Source organism: Abramis brama (assembly GCF_963993115.1).
Source record: "Abramis brama genome assembly, chromosome: 6".
In the NCBI taxonomy this organism is placed as follows: Eukaryota; Metazoa; Chordata; class Actinopteri; order Cypriniformes; family Leuciscidae; genus Abramis; species Abramis brama.
In genome coordinates this window covers 32038009-32054786 of record NC_139968.1, presented here as the reverse complement: position 1 = coordinate 32054786, position 16778 = coordinate 32038009, and the positions used below count along the sequence as shown (strand labels likewise).

The window sequence follows — 16778 nt, the reverse complement described above, 5'->3', positions numbered from 1 at the left end:
GCCTGGTCTCATTGTTAATACGTAGTATTAACACGTAATTTTCAAAGATAGAAAACTACATAGGCTACAGTTATGAAGAAAAACAACATAGGCTACGTGTAATCACAATAATTTATTTATTGCGAAAATGTCAAAACCGGTACCAAAAGTCGTTCACATGACGATGTGTTGCAGTCACAGTCCTCTCTTTCAGTATATAATAATTTTGAATGAGGTAATTTACAGAGCAGAATTTAAATGATTAATCCATGAAAATGTTAATCCGGCTTCGCTCTGTGTGAAGGCGCGCGCGCTTCTCCATTTCAAATATAGTTTGGCTGGCACTAAATACTTGGGGTTTCGAGTCTGACGACAACACGAGGGCGTGGTTTGTTCGCAAGGTCATGGAGCATGCGCAGTTTACTTGCTCCGGGAATACCGCAAACTTAAAACATTAATTAGTTGTAAAAGCGTCATGATCGCGCAGAAGCCCTCGTTTCTTAAGTTTCATTTTCACTCAGTTCAAGCACGAATGATATCATAATTTTAAACGTATTTATTTATTTTTTCGCGTATTGGCAATAATCTAAAGATCAAAACACCTGACACGGTTGCTTGGTGTCAAGGCCCACGTTGTGTACGTTTTATGTTTCACACACACACACACACACAGCCATTCAAAAGTTTTGGGATCGGTAAGATTTGTAATCATTCTAATGCTAATTTGATGCTCAAAAACAGTACTTATTATCAATCTTGAAAACTGTTGTGTATGATTTATTTATTTTTATTGATGAATAGAAAATTTAATTTATTTGAAATAGAATCTTTTGTAACATTATAAATGTCTCTACTGTAACTTCTGATAATTGTAATGCATCTTTGCTGAATAAAAGTATTTATTTATTTTATTTACTCACCTTCAAGTTGTTCTAAACTTGTTCTTCTGTTTAACAAGAATGTTGGTAGACATTGACTTCAACACAGCTTACATTTTTCAGTGTAATTTGAGATGAAATTATATTTCACTGGTGTGATGTCAGACCTATTTTAGTGATATTGTAATAAAATTAGTAATACATGTTAACTATATTAACATTGTATTCCCGTTTAGCTACATTAAAAGTACTGTTCATGCAAAAGTAAAGTTTCTAGAGCAGTTTAAAAATAGACATGACTCAATCACATCTGTTGGCTTAGATAAAAACATACAAAAACACCTGTCATTACCAGGTTAGGTGTACAAAGCAATGACACATTTTTTTACTGAATTGCAAACAAACGATTTATTTACAATATGCAAGGGAACCAACATATTTAAGGGAAAAATATGTTTACAATAAATAAATAAATAAATAAAATGGGCAATAAATCACATCCAAAATAATGTGCGCACTGTGTATAATTATTTTGTATATATAAATACACACACATGCATATATTTAAGAAAAGTGTTATTTATAAAATATTTATATTTACCGGTAAATATAATATACCTCCGAGCAAATGAAAAGGTAGACAACACAATACAAAGAACAAAGCACATAGCACACAACTCAGTTCGGCAGAGAAATACACAAGAACTAGAATCACTACAGAAAACTCATTGCGCTACAAAGAGCTCAGCTCAGTTCACTACAGAAAACTCATTGCGCTACAAAGAGCTCAGCTCAGTTCACTACAGAAAACTCATTTCACTACAAAGAGCTCAGCTCAGTTCACTACAGAAAACTCATTTCACTACAAAGAGCTCAGTTCACTACAGAGTTCAAATCCGCTCCGAAGAGAAAGCATGAATGAACACGCCATCCTTTTAAACCAGCAAAAGGTAGGAAAAGCATTCGGGGAAAGAAGAGTACAAATATTAGCATAATGCATTTTGCTTGAGTTTGTGGCACACAAACTTCCTCATTTCCACTGCATGGCGTTGTGTCAGTTGGCTGGGACTGATACCTCTGGTCAGGGCAAGAGCATTCTGGACAGATAAATTTAAAATATTGAATGCCACATAAAAGGATTCATTTATGTATTTAAAAAAATTCTAAAAAATTAGTATTTAAAAAAATTCTTACAAAAAGAGAAGCTCTGGCTATGAAGCTTTGTAATGCCTTACCAGTAATACAAAGGCTCCACAATTGTTTCCATCTTTTTGTGATGCAGAGCAGAGACCACCATTTCTCCAGAATCCTCCCAATTCTTTCGTCTTTGTGTACCTCACAGCCATATACTTCCTGAGTAAATAAGTGGAATACATTCAATTATTTACAAGGTAAAAATGAGTATTTCTAATGTGGCCTAGTTCAACTTAAAGGGGACCTATTATGCCCCTTTTTAGGAGATGTTAAATAAGTCTCTGATATCCCCAGAGTGTGTAAATGAAGTTATAGCTCAAATTAGTTTTTTTGCCAAAAAATTAGCTTGCCGTTTCTGTGTTTATCCCTTTACAACTTTCAAGAAGAGGGCGGCGCTTCAAGAGTTTATACTCCTCAGTCAGGAGGACGCACTAAAAATATCAGAAACTCTCAGTAGAGGTGTTCAATTTGAACTGGAGTCGGACAACCCTCCTCAGACTCGACGCTCAGTTTGAGCCAGTTTAAGGACTTAAATTTCATTTAAGTTTTTTTCAATGAAAAATTGGTAATGTGATATCAGTCATAAAAAGGGTATCGAACCAGAGACTACCTGTAGGAGGTGGTCTGAGTTTGGTAGCAATGGAACTGTGGCGTGATTCACGGGAATGTGAAAGCAACTACTTGGTGCACACTTGTTCAGGAAGTAAAGTAACTGGAAGTTAAGTGACGACGTCAAAACACATGATCATGATACTGACGATGATTTTCACAGTGTGTGCATTCAGAGTGGCAAATGAATGGCTTGCAATTAGCCATCTCTATAAAAGAGTCTGTTTGCAAGTAGCAGAAAGCTGCCTTCACACAACCTATAGATCCACGTGTCATTCACTCTGCTGTGCATAATAGCACCAAAATAATACAAAAGTATATATTGCACTTCTGTTTTCCATCATGTTGGCTGTGCACCCAACTTTTTTGGTCGTTTGAATGTACATTATCTTCCTTTTGCCGGAATATATATGCTCATCCTCTGAAAAGAGCTGAAATATATGCAAAAGTGTTAACAGAAAAGTATGCTTTTCGAAATTGTGCATTAGTTACCCTAAATGAAAAAAGAAATCCCCTGAATCTTACCTCCTGAGTTTTGCAATTCTTTCGTGGATTTCCATGCTGACAGCAATGAATTACTCTGTTTGTGACAGCAAGAGGTACATCCTCAAAAAAATCTTCCACCTGCCAAACCAGACGATGCGGCCCCTTTTCTTTCTTTCTTTTATCATCAGACCTACAAATAAAAGCAAGCACTTAAAGACGAGAAATTGTAATAATAATCCTTCAGTTCTCTACAAGCAGCCAAAACATCTCTTATTCTCATTCTTACCAAGCAATGAAAGATGTCAGAGTTTCTCTCTTGTGGCATTCTAGCACAGTGTTGAGGTCAGCTTTGTTGGTGATGAAGCCAGACACATGGGTTTTTGAAATGTTCAGTACATTAAAACAATCAGGGAGCCATTCTGTGGCAAAAGATTTAGTAAGGTAATCTGTAAATAAGGACTAGGGAGAACACGGTACTTTTGAAGAAAGTTTTTAACTTGAAATAGCATATTCTATGGTAATTCTTACCTGGAGTAATTATGGTCTGGTCTGCCATAATGCACACAAATCAGAAGGCCTAAAAAACATAGGCTAACAATGTGATAACAGATTCTTCTTACCATAGCATAGCCTAACGTTACATTATATGTGGTTTTTAAGTAAGTCTTCAATAATTCTATTATAATGACTATATTAACAATAATATACGAGACAAGCATCTCGAACAAGACACCTAGCATAGTATAAAACATTATTCCCAATTGTCAATATGTAACGTTAATAACGTTTCAGTCTAACTTACAATTATTCAAAATAGTTAAAACGGCAGAATCTTACAACGACTAAAACACCAGTAAACATTTGATGAGACATTTGATCAAAAAGAGAATATTTAAACAAACCGTTAAGCATTAAAGCAGTAAAGTCATTAATATTAATGTTATGTCAGTAATGTTACTCCGTCGTTTCGCGGTATTCCCGGAGCAAACAAAGTAAACTGCGCATGCTCCATGACCTTGCGAACAAACCACGCCCTCGTGTTGTCGTCAGACTCGAAACCCCAAGTATTTAGTGCCAAACTATATTTGAAATGGAGAAGTAAGAATAAATTCTGGTAATACCATGGAAATAAACAAGGCTTCATTTTACAGTACAGTTACACTTTACTTACCAAGAAAATTGTCATGTTTTCCTTGGTAACGTTGCAGGACATACTAGGAAAACAAATAAATAAAAATGTGACTATGGAAAAGGGAATGATATGGTACAATTCCGGTAATACCATGGAAATAAACAAGGCTTCATTTTACAGTACAGTTTCACTTTACTTACTGAGTAAATTGTCATGTTTTCCTTGGTAACGTTGCAGGACATATGAGGTAAAAAAAATTGTGACTATATGGAAAAGGGGAATTATCAGGTTATATGGTACAATTCCGGTAATACCATGGAAATAAACAAGGCTTCATTTTACAGTACATTGCACTTTACTTACTGAGTAAATTGTCATGTTTTCCTTGGTAACGTTGCAGGACATACTAGGAAAACAAATAAATAAAAATGTGACTATGGAAAAGGGAATGATATGGTACAATTCAGGTAATACCATGGAAATAAACAAGGCTTCATTTTACAGTAGTTTCACTTTACTTACTGAGTAAATTGTCATGTTTTCCTTGGTAACGTTGCAGGACATATGAGGTAAAAAAGTGTGACTATATGGAAAAGGGAATGATCAAGTTATATGGTACAATTCCGGTAATACCATGGAAATAAACAAGGCTTCATTTTACAGTACAGTTGCACTTTACTTACTGAGTAAATTGTAAAAACATTTGCAAGAACATACCCAGTATTTAAGATGTGCCATGACATTAGGGAAAACTGTTCCTGCGGGGTAGTTACCAGGTAAGTGTAAGGTAAATTATTTGATAAACCCTCTATAAATGGGTGTAGCAATGAACAACAACTATGTAAGACAAGGTAATTTATTGGAAACTACCGTCTTAATTTCAAGATAGTAATAAATAAACATGGACTGTTACCAACATAACCCTAGGATAACTACAAACCTAACTTGAATTGATGAGTAATACTGGAGGTGTTTCTAAAAATAGTCTGCCTACATTCTGAGGAAGTACACAATTAAATCGGAGTTATTACCAACCTAAACAGGTAACAAGTACACAGTACTTTGTTGAGTTGATATTTAACAGTGGTGTTTTTTTCCCTGGTAGTTTCTCTGTAATTGCATACTAATCACCTTAAGTAATTACACACTAAAATACTATAATTTACCATATGCTTACCAGGTAAATACCTAGTAATTAGTTTGTAGTTTCTCTGCATTTACATACTTGTTACCTGTGGTAATTACCAATAAACAACTATAACTTACCATGTATTTACCAGGTAAATACCTAGTAATTAGTTTGTAGTTTCTCTGCATTTACATACTTGTTACCTGTGGTAATTACCAATAACCAACTATAACTTACCATGTATTTACTAGGTAAATACCTAGTAATTAGGGGACTGTAAAATAAAGGGTTACCACATTTTTTTGGCTTCGTAATCTTTAATCAAAATCTGAAAATGCCCCTCCCCTCTGCATTGGAGGACCTTCCCTGATGACGTAGGTTTGACGGCTTGGTTTGGGAAACGCTTAACCACTCCCCTCAAACCGTTAGTCTGTAATGAGCGAGAGATGGAGAGGAGGAGCGCTAGAGTAAAACCCTGCCCTCTGTTCAATATTCCTTTTCACTGGGAAATACATCACAGCACTGGAGAAAAGTCGTTTGCAACTTCCGGTTCACGCGGACTTTAAGACCAGCCGCTGCTGTCAGAGATGCGGATCTCACGCGCCTCATTCTCTCACGAGTCACAACTCTTCTTCACGTTCATCATAAGACTGCTCTTATGTTATGAAGATACTCAACAAAAAGACATTTTGGCATAATTGTGTGTGTTATTGTTCGTTCAAGCGCGAAAGAGAACTCTGTTCTGGGCTGTCTTGTGCGCACACCAGGGACGTGCACAGGGGGGTTGCTCAGGTTGCCCGGGCAACTGCCCATATGCCCTTCTCGACTCACTTTGCCCTTCCGAGGGGGAAAAATTAAATAAATAAAAAGTACAATGGAGGCAGAATTTCACGTAGGCCTAGATAAAAAAAATTTTTTTTTTAAAAAACCGCAAAGCCTCATTCACTTCCATTAGGGCACCGAAAGTGAAAGTCAGTAGGGGAAGGGCAAACTCTGTTTACGTGGCTGCAGCGCTGCACGCGACCGGCACATGAGCTGAGCCTGCATGAGCGGACCTAAGGAGATTGTCGCGGTTGTCGGAAAAGGTGAGTTTGTGATGTATAACAAACGAACGATCATCATCAGGGTTCCAGACTGCGACCATTTTTTGAGAATGTGCGAGTTAAAATTTGATGTGGTCGCATTTGTGCAAGTGCATGGTCATGCATAGGCTACTACTCAGTTAAATTCACGCATGAATTTTCCTGCATTGAACTTGTTTTAGCGCCCGCCAAATTGATTTTTTGTCCCGCCAAAGTCTTATTTGATCGGTGAGTAATGTAGATGAACTGCTGCGCTTGTGACAGGAACAAGCAGAGAGAGAGAGAGAAAGAGAGAGAGAGAGAGACACCCGGTCGCGCGCGCGCACTCTCTCTCTTCGGAGACAGGCGAAAGTGTAAACAAGACACCGTCTCCAAACTAAGCGCTGTCTTGCTCTCTCTCCCTCGCACATATTAATCAAAATAAATCGACACGGTGGTAAAAGGTCGGAAGACCAAAAGTTTCATGTGGGGCATTTTTTTCCTGAAATACCGCTGGGTGTGAATTGTGCTAAATAAGTTGCCTTATCTTCTCTGAAAAGCGTTCCGGACATTCAGCTGGCATAAAACAACACTTTAATAAAACGAAAAGGAAAAAAAAAAAAACTATCCAGTGATGAAATGTTTTCTGTGTTGACAGAAATCTTGAATGTCCATGACCATGTCCTAACTGCTGGGATAATCACACAACGCGCATGACACGTCCAATACGCGAACTAATGACTCCATTGAACCGATTTATTTTAATGAATAGTTAAAACAACTGATCTTTCCAACAGTGAACTCAGTAGACGTCTGAATCGGTGTATAACTAATCAGTAACACATTACAATAAGGTTCTATTTATTACATAAATAACATAAAAAGTACAGTTTGCTTACTCAAGCTTAAGCTTTAAAATAAATAAAACCATTTGTTTTTTAAAAAGCGTATTACTACATTTTTCCACACAGTGCTATCAAGAAGAATCGTTAAAGAATCGGATCAATAATCAGAATCGTTAGTGGCATTATATTGATAAAATCTGTGTTATTATTAGTAGTAGGCTAGTTAAGGTGATTGCGTGCTGTATTTCAGTGTTTTACTTCTTTGTGTATATATATTGTAATAAAGACCCTGTTATTCTCAGTCCTTCATATAGCCTGTGAGTTTTTTCAGGGGTGCCCTTTTTTCAGGTCAGAGCAACTGCCCCTCAAAATTCCTGTGCACGTCCCTGGCGCACACACTATATCAGCGCGAGTCTTTCTGTGTGTCACAGTCAGGACATTCACAGGCAGCGAGCTCTTTTTTGTCTTGTCGTGCATGAATGGTTTAAAAACATTTGCATTCATAAGAGCGGGATTATGTAATACTAGTGCTGGGAGTTATTTGAATTTTGAAAGATATTATGAACCTACAAATACACTTCCAGATACATATACACGCACAAACTTACACAGAGGCCCGAAGCGCACAAGACGGAAAGGACGAAGAATGCCCAGATATGGGAAACCGGAAGCCTCCTTGACTGAGGTAATAGAAGGTTGATGTCACATGATTTAGTTCCTCTAAAAAAAAAAAAAAAAAAAAAAAGACATTGCATAGGAACAATGTAACCCAGTTCCGTATAGCCTAAATATGACTGCTTTTTGACTTTTAGTTGTTGCATTTTTTATTTTGATGTCGTGTGCATCCCTGGGGAGAAATTAGCTCTCTTCCTGTTCAGTTTATTAAAGCTGCAGTCCGTAACTTTTTTGTGTTAAAAATTATCCAAAATAATAATAATAATAATAATAATAATAATAAACATAACCAGCCAGTGTTCAAAACTATCTGCTTGCCTTAGCTCGATTCAAATCGTTTAGCTTTTAATAATGATTTTAATTCCAGTGGTACTGGTGGATTTCCATGGGAAATTCGAGCATGTCTTTGCGTCATTACGTCACATCTGTCCACATAAAGAAGGAGTCCCGGCTAATAGGCTATATTGCGTGTGAGGATGTTCGAGGTGTAGATTTATAGCCTTTTCTCACAGCACTTGAAATAATTAAACTTATAGCGGATCCAGAATGTTTCAAATGACAATCACCAGTGACAACTGGAGATTCACCAGTTGTAAAACCCAAAAGACTTCGGACTTCGGAGTGGCTAGAGAAAAAAAGAGACTGCAAACGGGTCCATGCAAAAACAAGGATAAACATCGGCAGGGCTTTTGAAAGATGGCGTGAACTCCGTGTTTTAAAGGGGTTCAAAACGGACGCAGAGATGGCTTTTTTTTTTTTTTTTGCTAGACAGGTAAGACAGTTCAATAGTTCAATTACGTAAGAGTAGCGCACTTGTTCGCTTAATTTACACAGTTACAGAGTTTCCTTTGTTGTGCCTTTCTTGTTTTGCTATTATGGTAATATGAATTATTTTGTGCTAGCTATGAGAGGGAGCAATTCACCTCTACTCCAAGAAAATCAAACCCGCCTCCTCCGTTGTCAAGTATTGGATCTGAATCAGATCGGTAAAGTGAACATTTTCCTGTCGTAAGATGTTTATATTATGTTATATTATAACACGTTTATGCATAACAGGGATTCCATTCATACACCGTTTATTTCATAGCAATTTGATTGTTATTTGTTTGATAACTGCTCTTCTATGATTTGCACGGTTAGACATGATATGATAAGCGATCGTTAGATTTAATCACCGCGATTTACTGCAATGCTTTTTTTCCCTTAGTTGATCAGAACAAAAGTGGATGTTACTTACTTGTTCAGACGTCATTTTCCGTTGAAAATTCTAATATTGGTCATACTTCCAAAAAGTATAATCTGTGATTCTGAATGCCTGTATCCACACTGGCGCGGTGATTGACAGCCACACACTCTCCTCAAAACATTGGATTCATGCCGATGTACAACCCACGTAAAGTTGATTATTCCGCAAATAACTGCAATTTGCAGATTTCAAACAGAGATGGTGACAAAGATGAAAAACTACGTACTGCATTTTAAACTGAAATTCTTTTTGCTGTAATTGCTCTGCTGTAAAAAGTTATTTTTTACCTCTATTGCTTGAACTGCTTACAAGGTAAATAGCCTGTGTATGAGCCTCGGTGATGATGATGGTGCATGCTCTACTGCGACAGCACGGTCTGTACTTTGTTTGACTCAGTTTGATTTATTTCCTTTGATTTACTTTAATTAGAATTATTTTTATGTTAAGTTACACTTGGCTGGATGAACAATGATTCCTCGTTACAAGGCAATTACCATTATTGCCCAACAGACTCTTGTAACACGTTACTTACCTATAGCCGTGATGTGCTCTTACTACATCGGTCCTCATTGCTGTGTAACATCAAGCCTGATGTGGTTTTACCACCGGAGCTTCGGCCAAGGAAAAGAGGAAGACGTGGGGGTATTCGCTGCAGAATTAGGAAACGTCCATTTAAACCTCCTCTCCCCTCCATCTATCAAATGTACGTTCACTTTGCAATAAAATGGATTTGTTACATGCCAGGTGTAAACTGGAAAGGGCCTTCAGGGATATTTGTATCATAGCCCTGTCAGAAACATGGCTAGACCAGTCAATCTCGGATGCAGAAGTCAGTCTGGACAATTTCACAATAATCAGGGCAGACGGAACCGAGCAATCGGGGAAGACGCGTGGCAGCGGGGTATGCCTGTACATTAACAACAGGTGGTGTAATAATATCAAAGTACACCACAAGTCATGCACAGCCGACCTGGAGATACTAACTGTGTCCCTTCGCCCCTACTATTTGCCTCGGGAATTCCCTGTTGTTGTGGTCAGCTGTGTTTACGTTGCCCCCAGCGCTAACATCAACACAGCAGCTGAGCTTATAGCCGGGGATGCTAACGACAAGTTCATTCTGGGGGACTTTAATAACTGCAAGCTGGACTGTGTGTTGCCATCATTCCAACAGTATGTGGATATCCCCACTAGGCGGGCAAACATCTTGGATATGTGTTATGGTAATGTAACTGATGCATTTCGTACGTGTTCCTATCCACCACTGGGAGCAGCTGATCATAACATCGTCTCTCTACTCCCGCTGTATAAACAACAACTGAAACGACACAGACCACAACACTACAGCGCCCCACAGTGGTCAGGGGATGCTATCACCTGCTTACAGGGCTCCTTGGCATGTACCGATTGGGACATTTTTGATGGGAATTTGAATGATAAAGTTTCTGTTATTACTGACTATATAAACTTTTGTATTAGTACGTGTATACCTGTTAAAACAGTAAGGAGATATCCCAACTCCAAGCCATGGATTACCCCTCAAATAAAACAATGTCTCAAAGAAAAACATAAAGCCTTCAGAAAGAAGAATTGGGTTGGCCTGAAACTGGCAACCCACAATATCAAGAATGAAATATTCAGGGCAAAACTGAAATACAAGGACAGACTGGAAAATGAATTTTCCAATATGAATACAAAACAAGCGTTTCAGACAGTTCGGACACTAACAGGATGTGAATCCAGAAATACCTCATGTGTAGATACTGTAGCGGATCGAGCACTATTTGTAAAAGAACTCAATGCTTTCTATGCTCGTTTTGACAAGCAGGATTTCTCAACTGAATGTGAAATTATTTTAAGATCCCTCCCTCCTCCAGATCCTGATGAACCACCACCCTTCAGTTTGGAGGATGTGAGGTGTCAGCTCAGAAGATGCAAGCTGGGCAAGGCCCCGGGTCCCGACAGGATCTCTGCACAGGTGCTGAAGAATTGCGCTCAGGAGCTTTCATCTATTTTCTACTTACTTTTCAGTGAGGCTTATTTCACTGCCACCATACCTCTCATATGGAAAAATCCATTATAATTCCGGTCCCCAAAAGGCCACGGCCCATGGAGCTTAACCACTACCGACCTGTTGCGCCCTTACATCTATAATTATGAAATGCCTGGAGAGGCTGCTGCTGAAAACCATCTTGCCAGCTGTTAACCCACAACTGGAACCCCTTCAATTTGCCTATAAGGCTAAAAGGGGCACAGAGGATGCTGTAGCCTGTCTGCTGCATCTCCTCCTTCAGCACCTGGATTCCATGGCAATTTTGCCCGAATACTCTTTGTGGACTTCAGCTCTGCTTTTAATTCCATCCAAAGACACCTGATGATCCAAAAGTTGTATCACCTCAACATCTCTACTCGGCTGATTCATTTTATACACAATTTCCTTAGCAACAGGCAACAAGTAGTACGGATGGGCTCAATTACATCTTCTGCTCTCATCATCAACACTGGAGCACCGCAGGGCTGTGTTTTAAGTCCTTTTTTGTATACACTTTACACAAACGACAACATCAGTCCATTATCCAGCATCAAATATTTAAAATATTCAGATGACACAGCTATTCTTGCCCTGCTCAGAGATAACAACTCCGTTATGGACTATCACACCACTGTTATGAACTTTGTCCAGTGGTGTGAGGATAACTATCTGAATCTTAATATTAGCAAGACAAAAGAGCTGATAGTCAGTCCATCTTCACCACAGCATCCTATTGTTATTCATAATCAAACAGTTGAAATAGTGGACAGTTTCATATATCTTGGAGTAACAATGGACAACAAACTTACCTTTGATCAGCACATTATGGACATTCAGAAGAGAAGTCACCAAAGAATGTCAGTCATTCGAAAACTCAAAGGACTAAACGTCTTTCCTCGATTGTTATTGCTACTTTATCAAAGCATCATTCAGCCAATCTTATTGTATTGTTCTGTCTGTTTTTTCAACATGCTTTCTGTTAAAAACCGGACCAAACTTACAAAGGTGTCTAATATTGCTTCGAAAGTCATAGGTCTTCCAACACTTAACCTCATAGAACTTAATAATAGAGCTATCACACGCATTGCAATTTCAATAGAACAGGACTCCACACATCCACTTAATGAGTTTCTAGCCCCACTGTCCTCAGGGCGTAGGTACAGGACTCTGAGGTGCAGGAGGGCTCGCTTTGGAAGAAGCCTGATTCCCGCAACCATTACATACCTCAATAACTGACATCGTTGAGTGTTACTTGACTTTTTTTTTTCTTTTTTTCTCTCTTTGTATTATGTCTATTTGTATTATATTGATTATGTTGTGTGTGTTAAACAAGTGCAGTGCTGTGGAAAAGAATTTCCCCCTGGGGACAATAAAGATAAAGTAAAGTAATTTTCCACTCATACAGGACTGCCCTGTTGAGATTGGATAAGCTGAAGTATTATAACCTGTAACCTTTTAATATTTTGCTACAACTATTAATCACTGTGTAACCAGTATTTTTATCTTTTGTTCAATACATTTTTATTTTATAAAGACAAATACTGTTCAATTTTACTTCAGCTTACAAAGACAATTCTACAAGTAATAGAAAGAGCATTATAGTATATCTTGCAAGACCAAGGATAATGAAGGATCCAGGAAAGATTCTGCTGGAGGGTAAGCATGAATTTGATCAATAGGCATAGTTGTCAATGATTGTTATTGTTTCACGAAGGTGTAGGGACACACCTAGATTGAATGGTATAGGCTAAACAAGCTAGTGAGGATTTAATCCTATTCTGACCTGACAGCAAAAGACCACCTACTTCGATACTAGGGGTCCTTCAGGAGATGAGATAAATACCAGATCTCACCACATGAGGGCTCGTCCGGGATTATTATTATTAATTTAATAAGAAGAATCCTAGTAAACAATAATTATCAAAATCAATACCCCAGTACCATTCGAACGCTCACCACTGTCTCCAAAAGTGTATGGAAGAAGATAACTTGGGTAGTTACTTCCCTTCTAACCCTAAAGCTGTCTCAGGGACGCCTGAGAATAGTTTTGATTTAGAGTTAAGCATGCTAAAGGTAATCATTCTTGATGACAGCACTGAAGGACCGCAGAGTACCTAAACAAACCCTCAAAACCCAGAGATGATTACCTTAAATACTCCATTACATGGACTATTTTAAATTGTTCCCAGGTAGGAGCAGATCGATGCACAGTCATGGATAAAATAACTAATATCACTCTCCTCCCACAAGATAAACTAAATAGGCTACTAAACGAAGCAGGAAGATTCAAAGAAAGAGAATTCCTAATCGTTGACAGTACTATATATACATCCATTTCGGATGGATTAGGACCGCTGGTCAGGGGAGTTGCCACAAAAAGACCAGGCGATAAGGTTACAGTAGAAATGGGTGACAACAATGTCACCGCGCCGCTTATTAGAGGAACTAACAGAGTGGTAAATAGAAATGGTATTCCATACCCAGACGCTTTAGTCACGGCCGTATCACCCACGCCATCAGATCAGACCGATCAGGGAGCAACAGGGTGCGACTATGGCTATCCTGGCGAGGAATATTTAATCGCACCCCACTACCTGGGAGCTATTCCCAAACAAAGCAATCTCATGGCAATCTCATTCAGTCCCTTAACTAGAGAGAGAGAATCATGGAAAATGAGAGAGATAGGGTTTAAACCGTACCAAGCTTCAACAGGGAGAAAGTTAAACGATAATAAACCCAGAGTGCAGATAAATAAAGAGCCTAATCATAGTTCAGGCTCAGAAGATACCGAAGATGAGGAAATACCTCGCAGAAGTAGGGTTAATACAAAAAAATCCAGAAGTCAGTCCAATGAACGTAAAAGCAGCTCGCATAAAAGAGAAAATAATACCCTGGGAGGTAGAACATTTCTAACCTACCCTGGTCATGTGTTTAGTCCACTGAATTCACATTCAGCAGCACTCAGGGGACCAGGGCAGAAAATAATGCAGCTTGTTTGTGGACTTACCACTGATGAGATCCTGGATACGCCGGGAACCAGCAAAAAAGCTAAATATTACATGTTAGCAGAACAGCTAGATCGCATACAAAAAGCACTGTGTTATATTTTATTAGAAGACTATACAAAAGATAAATATGAACCAATGATCAGAGACATGTGGAAACTATGGGAGGCCACGCATAGCAAGCCCACCCCCCCAGGGTAAAGTTCCAAGAAAAACGCAGAAAGCTGCTTCACCTAAAAGAAAAAAGGAAGCATCAACTTCCCCTTTTAGTGAGGAAGACTTAGCAAGGGAAGAGTATAGACAAGAAGTAGAAAGGGGAGGAGAACCTTCTGATTCTCCCTCCAGCTCAGACAGCTCAGACTCTGATAAAGAGGAAGAAAGCAGGCGCCCCATAAAAAGCCCTTGTCAGTTAAACCACAAATAGATTTGTTCATCCTAGCTGATATATTCAGGCAGGGTAGGAGAAGGACGCAAACAGAATCTGAATCAGAAGAAGTAGAAGTAGTCTCTAAACCTAGGCGAGGTCCAGCTAGACAGGCTAAGGGAGACAGTATCACTGCCATCCAGCTCCTACAGAATATGAAATTCCAAGGGGCAAAAGATAACAATATGCTTAAGGCAAAAATGGTAGATGATCTGGGGAAAACCCTAGGTGCCTCAACTAGCCTGGTAGAACAAATAATAAAATATCAAACAGGAATATCCATGAGACTAGAAATCCTTAATGCACACCACTCCCAAGGGATAGGTATAAATAAGGAAGCTGAGTTTAGGAAAAAGATAGAAATAGTAAAAACCAGAGGCTTTTGGCCATACCTTTCAGAGAAAGCCACCCAAGGGTGGACAGATGGAAAAGTGTTAGCTAGACTAAAAAGGCTAGCCATAGAAACCGACTGGTCCTAAATGTCTAAATTCACAGCCCTATATAACCCCTTTTCCACCAAGGCAGTGCTGGTGCCGGTTCGGAGCCGGTGCCTACTCGCGAACCAGTTCTTTGTGTTTCAACAGCCAAAGAGCCGGTTCTCGGCCAGGAAAATTGGTTCCAAAGCGGCACCAACTCTTTGCTGGACTAGAACCGTTCTTTTACCACGTCATGCTTACGTCGGGGGCTGGGGGCGGGGTTATTGTCGAACTTCTTCTCAAGCGTAACCTCCATCTATAGTAATCCAGGCGATCAGCACAAATGTGTTCTAAACGTCTTCTTCTAACCCCAATTTAGGATCGCAAAGCCAGGAGAAACATTTGCAGAAAGACGATGTAGTCCACCATTGTAATTGTTATGCTTGAATTTGGCGCAAGCGTTTCTAGGAAAGCTAAGACGTAGCCTATGGCAAAGTACACAGTGATGTAACGACGTCGTTCGCTGGGCTCTCTAGTCAGTGGAAAAACAAACAGGTTCTGAGAAGGTTCGCAAGTTGAACCAACTTTGAACCAGCACCAGTTCCGAACCAGTTCTTTTTTGGTGGAAAAGGGGTATATGACAGGGAAACTGTGAGACGAATTAGGACCAGAGAAAGCTCAGGCCAAAACAAAGATAAACCAATTAGAGGGGGATAGAATCAAACGAAAAACTGTCTATCAGAAATCTAAAAGTAAATCAAAGGATAGAAATGAGGGTAGGACAGCTAGGAGTGAATATCCTAAAACTTTATATCAAAAGTTCAAACCTCAGGTTAGGCCAGCTAAGAAGACTAAAAAGGAACTACATATATAGAACCTAAAAAATGGGCAAAACTGACTGAAGAGCAGAAACAAGCCTACAAGAATAAACGAAACAAAAAAGCAGAACTGAAACCAGAATAGACTCTCCAAGTAAAAAGCGATAAAACTGCTAGAGAAAACAAGAAATAGGGAAGTATAACCCCAGGAAAGTGACTATTGCCTCTGACATAGTACAGGAAGATGAAGAGTAAGATTTATATGTCCAATATAAGGGAATAAAATGTATGTTAGATAACGTCGCAAATGTAACTAGTGTAACGGAAGTCTATAACGGACCTATAAAACTGGAAGGTAAATATCGTGTTTATGGTTTCAGTAATGAAATGAAACCAGTGACCAGAGATAGATATATCTGGGAAGGAATAGGTTGCATAATAGATAGCTCCAATTTAATGTCTTTAAAAGATGTGACCTTAATTGGAGAAATGGTTGAAAAAGATCATAGTAGTAAAATCAGATGGATGACAACAGTCGACCTGAAAAGAACCTACTAGTGCACAGGAAGCTGAGGTTACAGCAGTGGAAAAGGCAATGTTGCACATGAAAAATAATAACCATATAGACTGTGTGTTGGTGACTGATAGCGAATGGGTATCTGGGTATTGTAGAAAACCTGGACAGATGGGAACAGAATAATTTCTATAACGCTAAAAGTAATCCATTGGTGCAAGCTGAATTATGGAGAAGCATAAGTGAGAATAATAAGATTGTGAAACCGAATATTGCATCAGAGTATTGCATCAGTCAAGCCACACTGTTCAGAAAACGCCTGCAGCCATTGACCAATT

The 16778-nt window shown here is 38.8% G+C and overlaps 1 protein-coding gene across 1 annotated transcript; it reads right to left on the bottom strand.

Annotated features, from left to right (window-relative positions):
* Positions 1-1246: 1246 nt before the first annotated feature.
* Positions 1247-4151, bottom strand: LOC311085785 (uncharacterized protein). The gene is made up of 6 exons (XM_084118418.1): positions 4049-4151; positions 3675-3723; positions 3433-3565; positions 3186-3336; positions 2093-2210; positions 1247-1954 (listed from the first exon to the last, which is right to left on the bottom strand). Exons 2-6 carry the CDS (start codon positions 3700-3702, stop codon positions 1731-1733), a joined length of 654 nt encoding a protein of 217 aa, XP_083974544.1. The 5' UTR covers positions 3703-3723; positions 4049-4151; the 3' UTR covers positions 1247-1730.
* Positions 4152-16778: the final 12627 nt, after the last annotated feature.